Source organism: Bos indicus, chromosome 11, assembly GCF_029378745.1.
Source record: "Bos indicus isolate NIAB-ARS_2022 breed Sahiwal x Tharparkar chromosome 11, NIAB-ARS_B.indTharparkar_mat_pri_1.0, whole genome shotgun sequence".
Lineage (NCBI taxonomy): Eukaryota > Metazoa > Chordata > Mammalia > Artiodactyla > Bovidae > Bos > Bos indicus.
In genome coordinates this window covers 62,632,316-62,647,775 of record NC_091770.1, presented here as the reverse complement: position 1 = coordinate 62,647,775, position 15,460 = coordinate 62,632,316, and the positions used below count along the sequence as shown (strand labels likewise).

At 44.3% G+C, this 15,460-nt stretch overlaps 1 protein-coding gene and 2 long non-coding RNA genes across 4 annotated transcripts in view; 2 read left to right on the top strand and 1 right to left on the bottom strand.

The window, feature by feature from the left end:
* Positions 1-2,064: 2,064 nt before the first annotated feature.
* Positions 2,065-10,500, bottom strand: LGALSL (galectin like). Its single transcript, XM_070798875.1, has 5 exons — positions 9,996-10,500; positions 9,180-9,251; positions 8,946-9,034; positions 7,541-7,718; positions 2,065-5,178 (listed from the first exon to the last, which is right to left on the bottom strand). Exons 1-5 carry the CDS (start codon positions 10,029-10,031, stop codon positions 5,035-5,037), a joined length of 519 nt encoding a protein of 172 aa, XP_070654976.1. The 5' UTR covers positions 10,032-10,500; the 3' UTR covers positions 2,065-5,034.
* On the top strand, positions 8,249-8,856 carry LOC139185794 (uncharacterized). Its single transcript, XR_011569299.1, has 2 exons — positions 8,249-8,374; positions 8,588-8,856. It is a non-coding gene; the product is annotated as an uncharacterized lncRNA (long non-coding RNA).
* LOC109566210 (uncharacterized) overlaps positions 9,305-15,460 on the top strand; it is a 154,532-nt gene continuing 148,376 nt past the window's right edge. The window contains exon 1 of one of the 2 annotated variants that reach the window (XR_002181764.2): positions 9,305-9,885. This is a non-coding gene — a long non-coding RNA (uncharacterized lncRNA). The remainder of the gene's footprint in view (positions 9,886-15,460) is intronic. The other variant, XR_011569300.1, reaches the window with a different exon arrangement.

Sequence of the window (15,460 nt, the reverse complement as noted above, 5' to 3'; positions counted from 1 at the left end):
GATGAACCTTTGTTGGCAAAGTAATGTCTCTGCTTTTGAATATGCTATCTAGGTTGGTCATAACTTTCCTTCCAAAGAGTAAGCATCTTTTAATTTCATGGCTGCAGTCACCATCTGCAGTGATTTTGGAGCCCAAAAAAATCAAGTCTGACACTGTTTCCCCATCTATTTCCCAAGAAGTGATGCGACTGGATGCCATGATCTTCGTTTTCTGAATGTTGAGCTTTAAGCCAACTTTTTCACTCTCCACTTTCACTTTCATCAAGAGGCTTTTTAGTTCCTCTTCACTTTCTGCCATAAGGGCGGTGTCATCTGCATATCTGAGGTTATTGGTATTTCTCCCGGCAATCTTGATTCCAGCTTGTGTTTCTTCCAGCCCAGCGTTTCTCATGATGTACTCTGCATATAAGTTAAATAAGCAGGGTGATAATATACAGCCTTGACGTATTCTTTTTCCTATTTGGAACCAGTCTGTTGTTCCATGTCCAGTTCTAACTGTTGCTTCCTGACCTGCATACAGATTTCTCAAGAGGCAGGTCAGGTTGTCTGGTATTCCCATCTCTTTCAGAATTTTCCACAGTTTATTGTATCCACACAGTCAAAGGCTTTGGCATAGTCAATAATGCAGAAGTAGATGTTTTTCTGGAACTCTCTTGCTTTTTCCATGATCCAGCGGATGTTGGCAATTTGATCTCTGGTTCCTCTGCCTTTTCTAAAACCAGCTTGAACATCAGGAAGTTCACGGTTCACGTATTGCTGAAGCCTGGCTTGGAGAATTTTGAGCATTACTTTACTAGCATGTGAGATGAGTGCAATTGTGCAGTAGTTTGAGCATTCTTTGGCATTGCCTTTCTTTGGGATTGGAATGAAAACTGACCTTTTCCAGTCCTGTGACCACTGCTGAGTTTTCAAAATTTGCTGGCATATTGAGTGCAGCACTTTCACAGCATCATCTTTCAAGATTTGAAATAGCTCAACCGGAATTCCATCACCTCCACTAGCTTTGTTCGTAGTGATGCTTTCTAAAGCCCACTTGACTTCAAATTCCAGGATGTCTGGCTCTAGGTCAGTGATCACACCATCGTGATTATCTGGGTTGTGAAGATCTTTTTTTATAGTTCTTCTGTGTATTCTTGCTACCTCTTCTTAATATCTTCTGCTTCTGTTAGGCTTTTGTATATACACTGTGCTAATAAGATTATATTAATAATTTATTAAGAACCCACTACATCCTTAACAGGTGAATGAATCAAGAACCTGGTCCATCCACACAACAGAATACTACTCAGCAATAAAAAGGAAAACCTTAGTACACACAATATGAACCTCAAATGCATTATGCAAGAAACCAATCCTAAAGGATTACATGATTCTCTTTATATGACATTCAGGAAAAGGCAAAACTATAGGCAGGTGGAATGGGTCAGTTGTTGCCTGATTAGGCCTGGGAGTGGGGGTCACATTTAACCATAAAGTGGTAGCACGAGGTGGCTTTGGGGGTGATGGAACAATTCTGTATCCTGTTTGAGGTGATTGTTATGTGAATCCATTCATGTATTAAAATTCATAAAACTGCACATCAAGAAAAATGTGAATTTACCATATGCAAATTGTATTTTAAAATAACCCATTACACACACAACTCATTAGGTCTCTGAGGCCCCCTCAGACACTTTCCCTGGATCAGTTCCTTAATGTGGGCAACACATAAACAAGTGGTCTTGGAGTGAGTGTGTGAGGGCGGGACGGTTGTGCTACCAGATGGTCCACGCTAAGTACATCATGTCCTGTGTGCTTAGTCCCGTCCACCTCTCTGCAACCCCATGGACTGTAGCCTGCCAGGCTCCTCTGCCCATGGGATTTTTCAAGCAACAATACTGCAGTAGGTTGCCAATTCCTTTTCCAGGGGATCTTCCCAACCCAGGGATTGAATCTGAGTCTACTGTGTCTCCTGCATTGGCAGGAGGATTCTTTACCATTGAGCTACCTGGGAAGCCCAAGTACATCACACCTGGTACCAAATTTAGCACCTTATAAATTGGAAACCATTTTGTAGAAAATTCCTTTATTATAGTGCAAATAACTTTCAGCAGTGACATCATAACGCTAAAACACATTTAGCAACATTTTACACCACGCAGTAAATAAGAAAGTGTTTCTTTGAAAATATGTCATCATAGGAACATTATTTCTACATTAATAATGTAGCTGGAAAATGCCAAGGGTGTTTCTCTCAAGGCAAAAGGGCTCCCTCCCTCTTTTTGGATATTTTCTTTTTAATACAAATGAAAGGATTTGTCATTTTAACAAATCATCAACAATTCTAAGAATGATCCCTTTGGAGGTTTTGAACTAAGGTTGGCATGATTTGAAATGGGGTTTCAAATTTTTTAAAAAATTAAGACAATTCTGGGATAGCCCAGAAAGTAGAAGTCACTTCTATTAACTTTTAAATAGATACATACATTCACTCCAATTTTGATGCAGAAATGAACAGATTGTCTAAAGCCTGCTTATTATTCCCCCAGAGCCTGATTGTTATTTATGTTCCTTGGTTTTGGTCATATTGCAGAATTAGGGCTCTGGTCAGAAATAACACCTTACACACCCAAATGCTTTCCTGTGAAGCTTAAAATTGCACTTTTCATCCTGAATTCCCACCTTAGCCCTCACATGCTGATGAGAAGATATGAACAGTTTCCAGTTTCCAGCTAATGATTAATACAGCTGGACTAGCCCCCTGCTAACTTAATTATACCTGAATCAAACTATCACATCATTCAGATAAACTTCAATAAGCTTAACCAAGAGGTTCTCACTGACCCCACAGAACAGTGAAGGGTTAACAGTGTATCTTTACACTAAGCTGCCTAAGGGCTTGGCTGCTAACCAGTTAGCTAATGGGTAGAGAGAAGAGGGTCAGTTCCAACAGTTACACGCCCAGCTCCTCTCGTTTCTGCTGAATTATGCAGTGAGCGGGAATGGATGCCCACTCAAAGAAAAACCTCCTGTTGTGTGTGTGGGGGGGGGTCTTCTACCACAACGAGAACAAAACCCCTACCAATATATTTCAGGGTGCCCTCCAGGTCTCTCTACAAACACCTGACAAAATCTAGTGGCTGCACAAGGTTAGTCACGGGCTTCAAGATACCCGGAGCCGGAGCACAGCCCTCCTGGCTGAATATGGCTGGTTAAGTCAGCTGGGACATAAAGCCTTTCAATGCTCAGCCAGTCTTGTTGGGTAAAGCATCTTCTTACGTAACACAATGGAACTGTGCTAAACAGTTTCAAAGCTGAGGAGAATCTAAATATATCACCTATAAAATAATTCACGATTTTAGTTTGCTTTTTCTTAAACTTTGGTACTGAAACACTGTCTACATTCTTGACACGTGAAAATGATCTGGCCACTTCAGTGCCTCTGCATGTTGTGTAAAAAAACTCAAAAGCAAAGCAGGACAAGGACGTGTCATAACAAGACGCTGTACAAATAAAACCGAAATTATATATAAATACACCCCCACCCCAGCACCCCCTTACCCCCCTAAACTAGCTGACCAGAGCAATGCCAAAGGTCCTTCTCTCCAAGGCCAATGCAGTTTATGAAATCCAGCACCCAGGACTCCAACCATCCCTTGCCTTGCAGTGACGTGTGCATCACTGCAGGCTTTTCCTGGAGACTCCCTGCTGTCTAATCAGTTCCACAAGTACAGGGAAACTCCCATTGGAGCGTTCACACTATTGGCTGGACTCAAAGACCTAGAGTCTCGGGAGTTAACTTTTCAGATAAACTAACTGGATCATTTCCTAGGTTGGGTCTTTTTTTTATCATACTATCTTAGCAGAGCCCACACAGTAGGAAGCATCTTCCACTCTGAAGCTCCAAAGGCATTGCTTAGGGATTGGTGAGGGTCGCATAACAAAAGTGATACAATGAGCTAACAGCTTAAGTTGATATAAATTATTTCCAAGTAAGTTATTTGGGGCCATTTGCTTCTGCTTTCCATTGCATTCCCAAATCATTTTCACACTATACCTTTAAAAATGTATATAATAGTCCATTTTTAAAACTATCGATGCAATCACCTCTTAATGTGTTTTCGACTAGCTTAATAACAACTTGATGAGCTATTATGTAGATCCAGTGAAAAGTAGTTAATTAGTCTTAAGGAAGCCAATACTGTGCTAATTTCACAGTATGGAGAAAAAGCAATGTAAGTAGAGTTTTACATAATCATCAATAACTTGAAAAGCAGTCTTGCTGAACTGTTGCAAAGTTTTCCCAAAAGCACTTACAGCAATTTATATCAAGAGATCCTAAGTTTAGGGGTAGGAGGATAAGACTCAACTCTTTAAGGTAGAAACTCACCCTTCTCATGACTGTAATAGGTAATTTCCCCACTCAGACCTAAGATAATTGTACATTCAAAAGTTCATAACAAGCTGTTCTTGAGACATTAATCATCTCTAACATATACACTGAGTAGAAATAAATAACTACAAGAAAGCTTAAAAAATCTGAGTTAACATTATGCTGTGCAAAAAGAAAAAAAAAAACACAAAAAAAACCTTGAACAACCTACATTCTATGTTAAATACCCTGACTAAAATGTTGGTTGTGCTACACAATTCCACTTCAGTGCAGAAATGAGTTGATTTCTGTGTACCGTCTTTGTTGTTGTTAAGTCTTTAGCACTTTTGTTCCAAATATCACCTTGCTGTGAAAAGATGAATAACTTATTACCAGATCACAAATCGTCACAAATCCATCTCAGTTTAGTCTGAATAAAATCCAGCATAAATGTATTACTTTGTTCTGGGAATAATGGCTCGGTGTCTTAGTTCCGATAGCTTCCTAAGGGCAAACCACCGTTGAAGTCATTTTGGGTTTAAACTGCACAGAAAGAAGAGACAGTGAAGTCTGCCTTTTTGTTTTCTTTTTAAGTCTTTAGACCTTGCCAGGACACTTCTTCCAGATCAACAGTCAGGCAGTTGTGGCACCTGATGCTCTTTGAAACAGACATGGTTTAAACATCAGCCAAGCTTAGTGATCTGGAGGTCTCCATTGATCTTTATGGTGTCGATTGCAGATAACGTTTGAATGCGGTGGTAAAAATCAAAAAGCTGGTGTCCATCCACAAACACTCTAAAACGTGGGTGCTCACAAAGGATTTCCACCTGGAAAAAAAAACAAAATAAAACCCTCAGTTCATAATTTCAATGAACTCTGCTGGGAAAAATGAACAAATACCTCATTTTAGAGAAAGGCAACATCCTCAGTAGTTCTCAAACTCTAGAGTGCACTGGAATCAGACAGAAGGCTATAGAACAGACTGCTGGGCTCCACCCCCCTCAAATTTTCCATTTAGTAGGTCAAGGGTAAGGTCTAAGAATGTGCTTTTCCACCAAGTTCCAAGATGATGCTGGTGTTGCTGGAATGAGGGACACACTTTGGGAGGCATTGCTCTACACTATTCAATGTCCTTGAAGGATGTAAAATTGCCTTACTATTTCTCCCTTCTCATTGCATGCCAGAAAGTGATATAAAGTGGTATAGATTCATCTATATGGTACTTAATGCCTCCATCCTCATCCCCTGAACAATTCTATCCCACCTTCAGAGAAGCCCCTCACAAGGCAGAGCAGGTACCCATTAGGAGCACGTAATAACAGTTTGGACACTCAAACAAGATAAACACTAAGCAGAGAAGGATACACAGTAATTACCATTGGACCAAGGATGTGTAATTAACAAGGCTTTGTTAAGCCAAACAAAAATACTGATTCCCTATGGTAAAAGCTTTTTCTCCCTCTTTTTTCTAACTTAAGGAAGTCACCACAGAGTTTAATCACTGGTTTTGCACTATGTATTTATTAAAAGCATTTGTATTCATCATGTAAGGAGAGACTCCATATGTGACATTAGTCACATTTAATGCATATTATTACTAAAATTATGTCACCAAGAAGGGCTGATTCCATCTCAGTTTTGTTGTTGGGGAGCGTTATTCGACTTGGCAGAAGCTTTGGTTTCTCACACTCATGAGCTCTGCATTAAGAGTCACCATTAAGAAACTGTCACAGTTCAGGGGAGCCTCAGGGTCATTATCATTCTAGAGAAGGGTAGGGGTACCTTCCCCAGGCTATGCTAGAAGGGCAATTAGTCTCTCTTCTATCACTGATGTGAATGTCATAGATTCTTCTTTCCCCCCAAGACTGTAAGATGGGAAGAAAAATTATGACTTATTCATAAGGCCCTTGTACATTTCTAGATGAGGAGCAACAGGTTAAGGGTAGCTCTGGTTTGTTAGGTATATATGAAACAGGGAGCTCTTAACCAAGTTGTCATTATTATGATGCATGTTAACGAAGTATAGGGCTTCCCCTGTAGCTTAGCAGTACAGAACTCATCTGCCCATGCAGGAGATGTAAAAGACACGGATTTGATCCCTGGGTGGGGAAGATCCCCTGGAGGAAGGCATGGCAATCCACTCTAGTATTCTTGCCTGGAGAATCCATGGACAGAGGAGCCTGCTGGGCTACAGTCTGTAGGGTTGGAAAGAATCAGACACAACTGAAGCGACTAAGCACAACAAAGTATAACGCAGATACTTCATCACCAGGTCCGACAGGTCAGTAAATTCTTTTCTAACACATTACTGACTTGCATCTTTTACTTGGCATTGTCCTTCATAGAGGAAGGTGCGGCTCGTGCTATTTGATGGGAATGGAAATTTGGGCTGTGCTTACTGCCTGACAGATAGTGGGGAGCAAATCTATACTCATTCCAGCCCAAGGGAAGGAATCTATCAGCCACACAGCCTGTGACAATGAAGTAGACTGAGGCCACTTAACCCAGTATTAGTCACTCAGTCATGTCTGACTCTTTATGACACTATGGACTGTAGCCTGCCAGGTTCCTCTGTCCATGGAATTCTCCAGGCAAGAATACTGGAGTGGGTTGCCATGCCCTCCTCCAGAGGATCTTCCCCACCTAGGGAACCTGGATCTTCTGCACTGCAGGCAGAGTCTTTACCATCTGAGCCACCAGGGAGGCCCAGGGGAGCAACGGCACTGCTAGTCCTCATTAGCAAAGGGAACAAGAGAAAATAAAATAATAATCGCTCTAGTCTTAAAAAAGGTATAACTGATATGGTCTGATACTACTTAAAGGTTGAAAAAAATAAAGAAATTCTAGGTATTTATTAATATTTATTAAATAGTTAGCTTAGGACAATTATCTATTAAATGCCTAGTACTATATTGAATACTACACAGAGAAGTATTTATTCTTAACAATCTAGACATGTAAATATGGGCTTATTTACATGTATTGGCTAAACAGAACCAAGAGCTACTGCTGACTGTTAATTCATATCAGCAAACAGAGCTTTTTGATCGTTTTTCTTTTTTTCACCATCAGGTGACAAATTCCCTGGACATGCAAAAGTTCTGGCCGCTTAAAGCACTCTTGGCACATCTCAGATGAGAATATCACCAACCTGCCAATGGCTGGAGCTGGAGCACTCGAGGTACTCACCCTGAATGGCTGGTCTGGGATGAATGGGAAGTAAGGGATCGCTGACTGTTCTTCACCCCTTTCCCCAGATATACAAGAATTTCTGAGTAGCTGTCGGTCTGTGAACACTGCTTTGAGTTCAATTGCCACGTCGGCAGGAGGATCTTCTGAATCACCACAGGTCAAGCTGATTGCAAAGCTGAAAAGAAAATCATCTCATTTATTCACAGTTGAGCAAAATAACACTTAACAAAGACCCAGGCTCCCATTTCCTTCTTCCTCTCTGGATTTGTCAGCTTTTAGCGGGCCACCACTCTCCACAGGGCAGGGGTTGGGGTGTGATAGACCATGGATAAGTAGGATTACAATCAAACTAGTTTATTTTGTTACCCACAGGAGGGGGCCCTGGAGAAAACTTTGATAGAGATGAAAGTAACTAACTGTGGATGTTTCAGATACCCCAAACTACCCACACATCTGTGTTTCAACCCATTTCAGAAGACTCAAAAACAGCCAGGGGAAACTGACTAAGGGAAACAGTATCTTGTAGTTTGGTTCTCATTTATATTGATAGTTCTTACTCCAAGCACTGTGTTTGAAAAACATTAAAAAAAAAAAAAAAAAGTCCTTTGGCCTCCCTAAGGGTCAAAGAGAAAATGATGTGGGTCTATATTTATAATCTCTGATATAAATAGCTGTCTAGAGAAATGGCTGCTGAAATTCATACACATTCTTTTCATGGGAACATAGTACTTTCTTGGCACTTGCAACGAGAGTAACACTGGCCACAGGGGTTGGAAGAGCAGCAGAAAGCCACAACAAGAGTGAGCAGGACCTCGTAACTGCTGGATAGGTGTAAGTGTTGTAGTGAAAAAAGAGGGAAAAGTTGTTTTGTTTTTTCTCTTGCCCTTTTCTGAGCTCTTTTTTTCACTTTAACTGTTCCTGATCTGTAGTAGGTAATCAAGACTAACCTGGTATGCCGATCACATTCTGTCTGGGGCTCACCTTTACAGCACTCTCTTTGCAGACGGCCCCTCACAGTTCTTTTCCTTTCTTTTTGCATTACAGAAAGGAGGCCACAGTACAATTCATGCAAGACAATGCGCCCAACTATTGGGCTACCTGATGGCTAGTCTATGACTGTTTTTGAAATGATCCAAAAGGAAGACGAATACAAGACCTTCACACCTTTGTTCCTCATCACTGACCTCATCTATATAATCATCCCCCCCCCCCCCCCCCAATTCCTCATGGGACGGGCACACAGTTGTTGAGGCTCTAGCCTGCTCTCCCCTCCTCTGGCTGAGGATTAAAGCCACCCTTTTATTTTCTCCAAACTCTGTCTCTGTATTTTTCATTTGGCTTGGGTGGGCAGAGAAAGCCAAGATTTTTGACAGCATCATAGGAGACAAGGAATCTGCCTTACCTTTCTGGGTTGAGGTCTACAATGCCCATCACTAACACCTTCTTGCCTGGTCTCATGCCACCTTTAATGTGCCCACAAAATGGCACGATCTGTAGAGGATGAGAGCAGAAGCAAAGTTCACAGCCTGTTAGGGAAGAGCCAAGCCCTCAGTTCCTTAGGACTTGACCCATTTGAAAATGCAATTAGAAACAAGAGGGTACAGGCAGACACCGAAGAGGGAACAAAATCATTTACCAGTCGTGGGAAGTACACGTCGGCTTGAACTGGAGAGCCCAAGGAGTTGTTTAAATGCCCATCATCTAGTTTCTAAAAATAGAAGCACACAGATTGGCTTTCCAAAGGCTTTCGGAGGTGGGTGTTAGCGGGAGCGGGGAAGAACCTATACAAATCTGGAGGAATCCAGCAACCCTCCCCACAACATAGGCTCAGTACACCGAATACCCGCAGAAAACCCCGGAACCAAACCCGTCCTTTCTATCAGGTAGCTAAGCCTCTGATGCTCCCCAGACCCTTCAGATCTGGATCAAAATGAAGGTCGAGGCCCCCTGGAGAACCAGAGCCCCGCTCCGGAGGAAGGCAGGCTCCTCTCCAACCGCAAACGCCTCTAGAACCTGTCGCCAAGGCCTGTCCTCCAGGACGTGGCTGGAGTGCAGCAGCCCGGCTCAACTTCTCCCGCGAGCCCCCGGCTAGGACCCATTTCCAAGGGGGAATCCCCGGGATGTCGTGGAGGGGGGAGCGGACACGGGGCGCGCGCGCCGGACACACTCACACACGCGCACACTCACACCTGGCCGGTGGCTGCACGGTGCGGAGTGGGCTGTAGCTCACCCCCACGCGCAGGCCGCCCCCAACACCTCCACTCAGCCAGCGGTCCTCCCACGGAGCACCCCTCCAGCCCTCCCCCGACCCCGGTCGCGCATAGCCGGCTCCCTCTAACCAGGTACTGGGGCGCCTTCTCCCGCCGGGGGCGCGGGGCTGGGCCTCCGCCAGGCGGGAGCCAGCGGCGGGGCCGTGCGGGCCGCGGGAAGGGGGCGCCTGGCCCGCACTCACCACCACTGCATCGCTGTCGGCCACCGACCCCGCCATCTTCTCGCGCGGCGCGGCGGGGTGCGCGGCTGGCGGCCGGGCGGCGGGGGACGTGGGACGCGAAGCGCGGGCGGGGATCCCGGGGCGGTCCTGCGCCGGGCGGAGGCGCGGGTCCGAGGCTGGCTGGGGCGCGCACACACGCGCGGGTACGCGCGCGCGCACGCCCGGGGGCCCGGCGCCGACCGGGCCAGCGGGGCCCGGGGGAGGGGGAGGAGGAGGAGTAGGGAGAGGCGGGGGAGGCGGCGCGGGCCCCAAGGTCGGAGGCAGCCGCCGCGGCCGGGACGGAGCTGCAGAGTCTAAGCTGCTTTCTTCCTCGGGGTGCCGCTGCCGCCGCCCGAGGAAAAAGGTGGCGAGGGCCGCGCCGTGTCGGCCTAGGGCGGCATTTAAAGGCCGCCGGGGCCCGGCTCGGGAACCGGGAACAGGGCGGAGACCCGGCTGGGCTGCCGCGGCTTGCTCAGCTTGCCCTGCCCCTCGGCCATTGGACGGCGGCAGGAGGCTGGGGCGGGAGGGACTGGCCTGCCAGTGTCGGGGCGTGCGAGGGGGCGGGCGCCTGGTCGGTCCTCTCCTGCGGCAGGGTGGGTGGGGCCGGGGGTGAGGAGGTGAGGCCGGGGCCTGCCAGGTGACAGGTGCTTGTGACATCCCCGCCCCTCCCCTCCGGCCACCCCCTTCCTTCTCTGGCTGCGCCTGGGGGCAGGTGGGACAGTGGAGGCCGAGATCCAGGGACGATTGGAGGTGGAGGTGGATTCCAGAGCTCGAGATTTCTTTCAAAGAATTTAAACGAAGTGCGAGAAAAGATTCATTTCGAACCTTCCAGGGTATAAAGATAATGAAAGGCCTCTGGGCTTTCATAAATAAATATTTGACCTAAAAGCAAGAGGCATAGAGGACTCAGAGTAGGGACTTTTATATAACAGGAGACTGAATATAGAATAGACCTCCCTGCCCTGCGAAAAGATGGGGTCCCTGGAGACTGTTTTCAGCCAGGGGTCTGGTTAAGTCTCATTAAATTGAACTGGGCACAGTGCCTGCCCTCAGAAAGCCTTCATTGGGCTGTTTTGTTTGTTTTTTACAAGTCACCTGCTCAATCTAGGGGAGTGGGTTTCTCACTGAACATCTCCCGATACGCTTTGAGGAGTGATTCCCAGGGAGTGCACTTCTCCTCATTCCAAGTCACAAATTCCTTTATGGTGTTTCCACATTAGGACGATTATGTAACTTCTCAGATAAAGCTGTATCAACGTACTCTGTATTCGGTGACATCTTGGCTTAAACATTCCATTGTGTGCATCACCCTGGTGTTTTATACTTAATAATCAGAGAACATGTGTGACCTCAGAGGGGCCCTCAGAGACTCCTTTCCTGCCATGGTTGCTGACTGTGTGGCCTGGAACATCACTGAGGCTTTTGTGTCTTAGCTTTCCTTTTATGGACCAGAGCTAATCATGGTAATCTCAGTTGAGTAGGGAGAATTACCTGCACACGACTGTAAGCCACAGTCATACCCTTTGTATGCTCTGAACTCGAGACTGAAGTGCAACACAGTTGTGACTCACACTTTTGCTCTTGTTTACCAGTCTTAGTTCAAAAATCACACCTTATTGATTATTTTAAAATGTTAGGCAGTCATAGGAAACAATGTTTTTTAAGCGCACTTTGATATATTTCAACTTCTGAGAGCTTGGTATAGGGAAGACTCATTGATGTTTTTTTTCATCATTAGCTAAGCTAAGAGGGATACATTAGCTAAGCTAAGAGGGACATTGTGGTAGTTAAAGAGCCTGTGCCCTAGGTTCAAATCCTGGCTCTATGATTAACTAGCTGGGTGGTCTTGGGCAAGTTACTAAACTTCTCTGTGCCCCAATTTCTTCATCTGTGAATCCAAGATGACAGCAGTGATGACAATAGCACTTATCTTGTGTTATTGGAAAGATTAGGTAATTGGTTCCCATACCTTCGTTAGATTAGTACCTGGCATATAGTAAGCACTTTACAAATTCACAAACATCCTGAAGGCCTGCCATGTATCAGGCACTGGGGAATTTGTGGGGATTCTTTTTGTAGTTCTATTTTTTTATTATTTTAAAATCATTTTAAGAATGGAAATATAATTGATTATATCATATTTGTTAGTTTCAAGTGTATGGCAAAGTGATTCAGCTATCTATTCTTTTTCAGATTCTTTTCCCTGCTATAAGTAGGACCTTGATGTTTATCTATTTTATATATAGTATGTGTATCTGTTAAGTCAAACTACTAATTTATCCTTCTCCACCCCTTTCGCCTTTGGTACCCATAAATTCATTTTCTATGTCTGTTTCTGTTTTGTAAATATGTAAATACAAATGTTTGTTTATAGCTTTTGTTATAGTCCACATATAAGTGATAAGTGATATCACATGATATTTGTCTCTCTCTGACTTACTTCACTTACTATGATAATCTCTAGATCCATCCATGTTGCTGCAAATGGCATTATTTCATTCTTTTTATGGCTGAGTAATATTCCATTGTGGGCTTCCAAGGTGGTTCAGTGGTAAAAAATTCACCTGCCAATGCAGGAGATGCAGGAGACCCAGATTCAATCCCTGGGTCGGGACAATCCCCTGGAGGAGGAAAGCAACCCACTCCAGTATTCTTACCAGGGCAGTTCAATGGGATAGAGGAGCCTGGTGGGCTACCATTCATGGGGTTGAAGAGAGTTAGACATGACTGAGTGACTGAGCAATATTCCATTGTATATACATAATGCATCTTCTTTATTCATTCATTTGCTGATGGATATTTAGGTTGCTTCCATGTCTTGGCCATTGTAAATAGTGCTGCTATGAACACTGGGGTACACGTATCTTTTCAGAATAGAGTTTTCGTCTTTTCTAGATACTTGCCCAGGAGTGGGATTGCTGGATCATATGGTAACTCTACTTTTAGTTTTTTAAGGAACCTCAGTGAGGACTTTTTTGTTGACCTAAGCAGAGTATATGCAGGACTTAGGAGGCTCCTGCACCAATCCGAGCAAGATATCGTGGTGGCTCAGACACGGTAGAAGTGCTGAAGATATGAGAAGCTGTGGGCCCTTGATAAGAGCTAGCCGTTGTTATTAGGTAGTTGGGAGAGTTCAAATCGACTTCTAAGCCTCAATTACCTCTCTGCAAAATTAAGAGGTTGGGCTCATTCACCATTCCTCCTTAGCTCTTAAAAAGTTCTTCTGGTTCCTGAAAAGCTGTGTAAATACCATCTAAATGTAAATGGTTTGAGAGTAGGTGCTTTTGAATGAAAATAATCTTGGGTTGAATCTTTCAATAAGTAGTTTGTAGGGTGAAGAATAATGCTTTGATTTACATTGTAAGTGGAGTTGAAGATACTTGGATTGCTTGAGATGAGGTCTTACATTTCTTATGTTTTAAGAGTGTAAAAAACAGGAAGATACTGAGCCTGCCCAGAACACTTTATTCTGGAAAATTGCTTTTATTCCAAAAATGCTTTGTTCCTTCTCAATCATTCTATAGAATAGTTTTGAACATGGAGAGCAAGCAGAAAGCCTAAATGAATTTTTTGTTATTGTTGTTATAATTAAAGCTGAGCAGAGTCAAACCATCCCTTATAGGGAAATTCATTAGCAAATAAATGAAATATAGAGCTTGAGTTTTTAAAGAGTTGTACAAAGAAAGACAGGCAAACTTTGCTCTGGGCTTTAATTATGGGCATTTGTGTCTAAAAAACATTAACCAAGACTGTGACCCTTTTATGAAATGCAAGAGTGAACTTCACTACTGCTGGAGACTAATAAAAAGGCTAAGGTACGTGGGGGAGGCAGTCAAACATGATTAGCATCAAAAAAGAAGTATGCACGGCTCTTTGAAGACAGACTTTGCTAAATGATCTTCCCAGATGGAAATAGTAGAGGGGAAGTGTCTTTCTTTCCTTCCTGTTTAATATGGTTTTTTTTTTTTTCAAATGCAGGCATGTAGAATTTCTAATACTGGGGGAAGAATATAGCATTGATGTCAGTTCAGCAACCATATTATGAGCAAGGCTAGGTGCTGTGATACTGTGCACCACGAAGAGATATTTGAAAATGCATAGATGTTGTCCTGCAGGAGCTCACAGGTCATTCTGGGAACCTATGTAGAATGCAGGAGATAAGATAATAAAGGCCTTAGATCTACAGCCCAAGTAACAAGTTGGGGGAGTCACTCCCATTGGGAGGATTACCACAGGTTTCTGGAGGGGCTGGCATATCTCTGACCACATGTATAGCAGCCCCTTCCACATTCCCCCCAAAGCGAGTCTGCAGAGACTGCCTTCTTTCTCTACACGTGGCTGACTTTGACCTTCAGACCACTCGTTTCCTATCTGTGTGTATGTATATGCATCAGCAGCAGCAGGGTTTCTCATCCTCAACCCTATTGACACTTTAGGCTGAGAAATTCTTTCCAGTCGGGGGTAGAGAGGCCAGTAGTGCTACCCGCACCATCACCAAATGGTGACAATCAGAAATTCCCCCAGCACTGACAGACGTAAAATGTCCCCAAGTGGGATAGGGCAAACTTGCCTCCAGTTGAGAACCAGTTATCTAAAAGGTGCTTTCAGTTCAGTTCAGTCACTCAGTCGTGTCCGACTTTTTGCGACCCCATGAATTGCAGCACGCCAGGCCTCCCTGTCCATCACCAACTCCCAGAGTCCACCCAAACCCATGTCCATTGAATCGGTGATGCCATCCAATCATCTCATCCTTTGTCGTCCCCTTCTCCTCCTGCCCTCAATCTTTCCCAGCATCAGGGTCTTTTCAGATGAGTCAGCTCTTTGAATCAGGTGGCCAAAGTATTGGAGTTTCAGCTTTAACATCAGTCCTTCCAATGAACACCCAGGACTGATCTTCTTTAGGATAGACTGGTTGGATCTCCTTGCAAGAGTCCTCTCCAACACCACAGTTCAAAAGCATCAATTCTTCGGCGCTCAGCCTTCTTCACAGTCCAACTCTCACATCCGTACATGACCACAGGAAAAACCATAGCCTTGACTAGACAGACCTTGTTGACAAAGTAATGTCTCTGCTTTTGAATATGCTATCTAGGTTGGTCATAACTTTCCTTCCAAGGAGTAAGCATCTTTTAATTTCATGGCTGCAGTCACCATCTGCAGTGATTTTGGAGCCCCCAAAAATAAAGTCTGACACTGTTTCCACTATTTCCCCATCTATTTGCCATGAAGTGATGGGACCAGATGCCATGATCTTCGTTTTCTGAATGCTGAGCTTTAAGCCCACTTTTTCACTCTCCTCTTTCACTTTCATCAAGAGGCTTTTGAGTTCCTCTTCACTTTCTGCCATAAGGGCGGTGTCATCTGCATATCTGAGGTTATTGATATTTTTCCCGGCAATCTTGATTCCAGCCTGTGCTTCCTCCAGCCCAGCATTTCTCATGATGTAC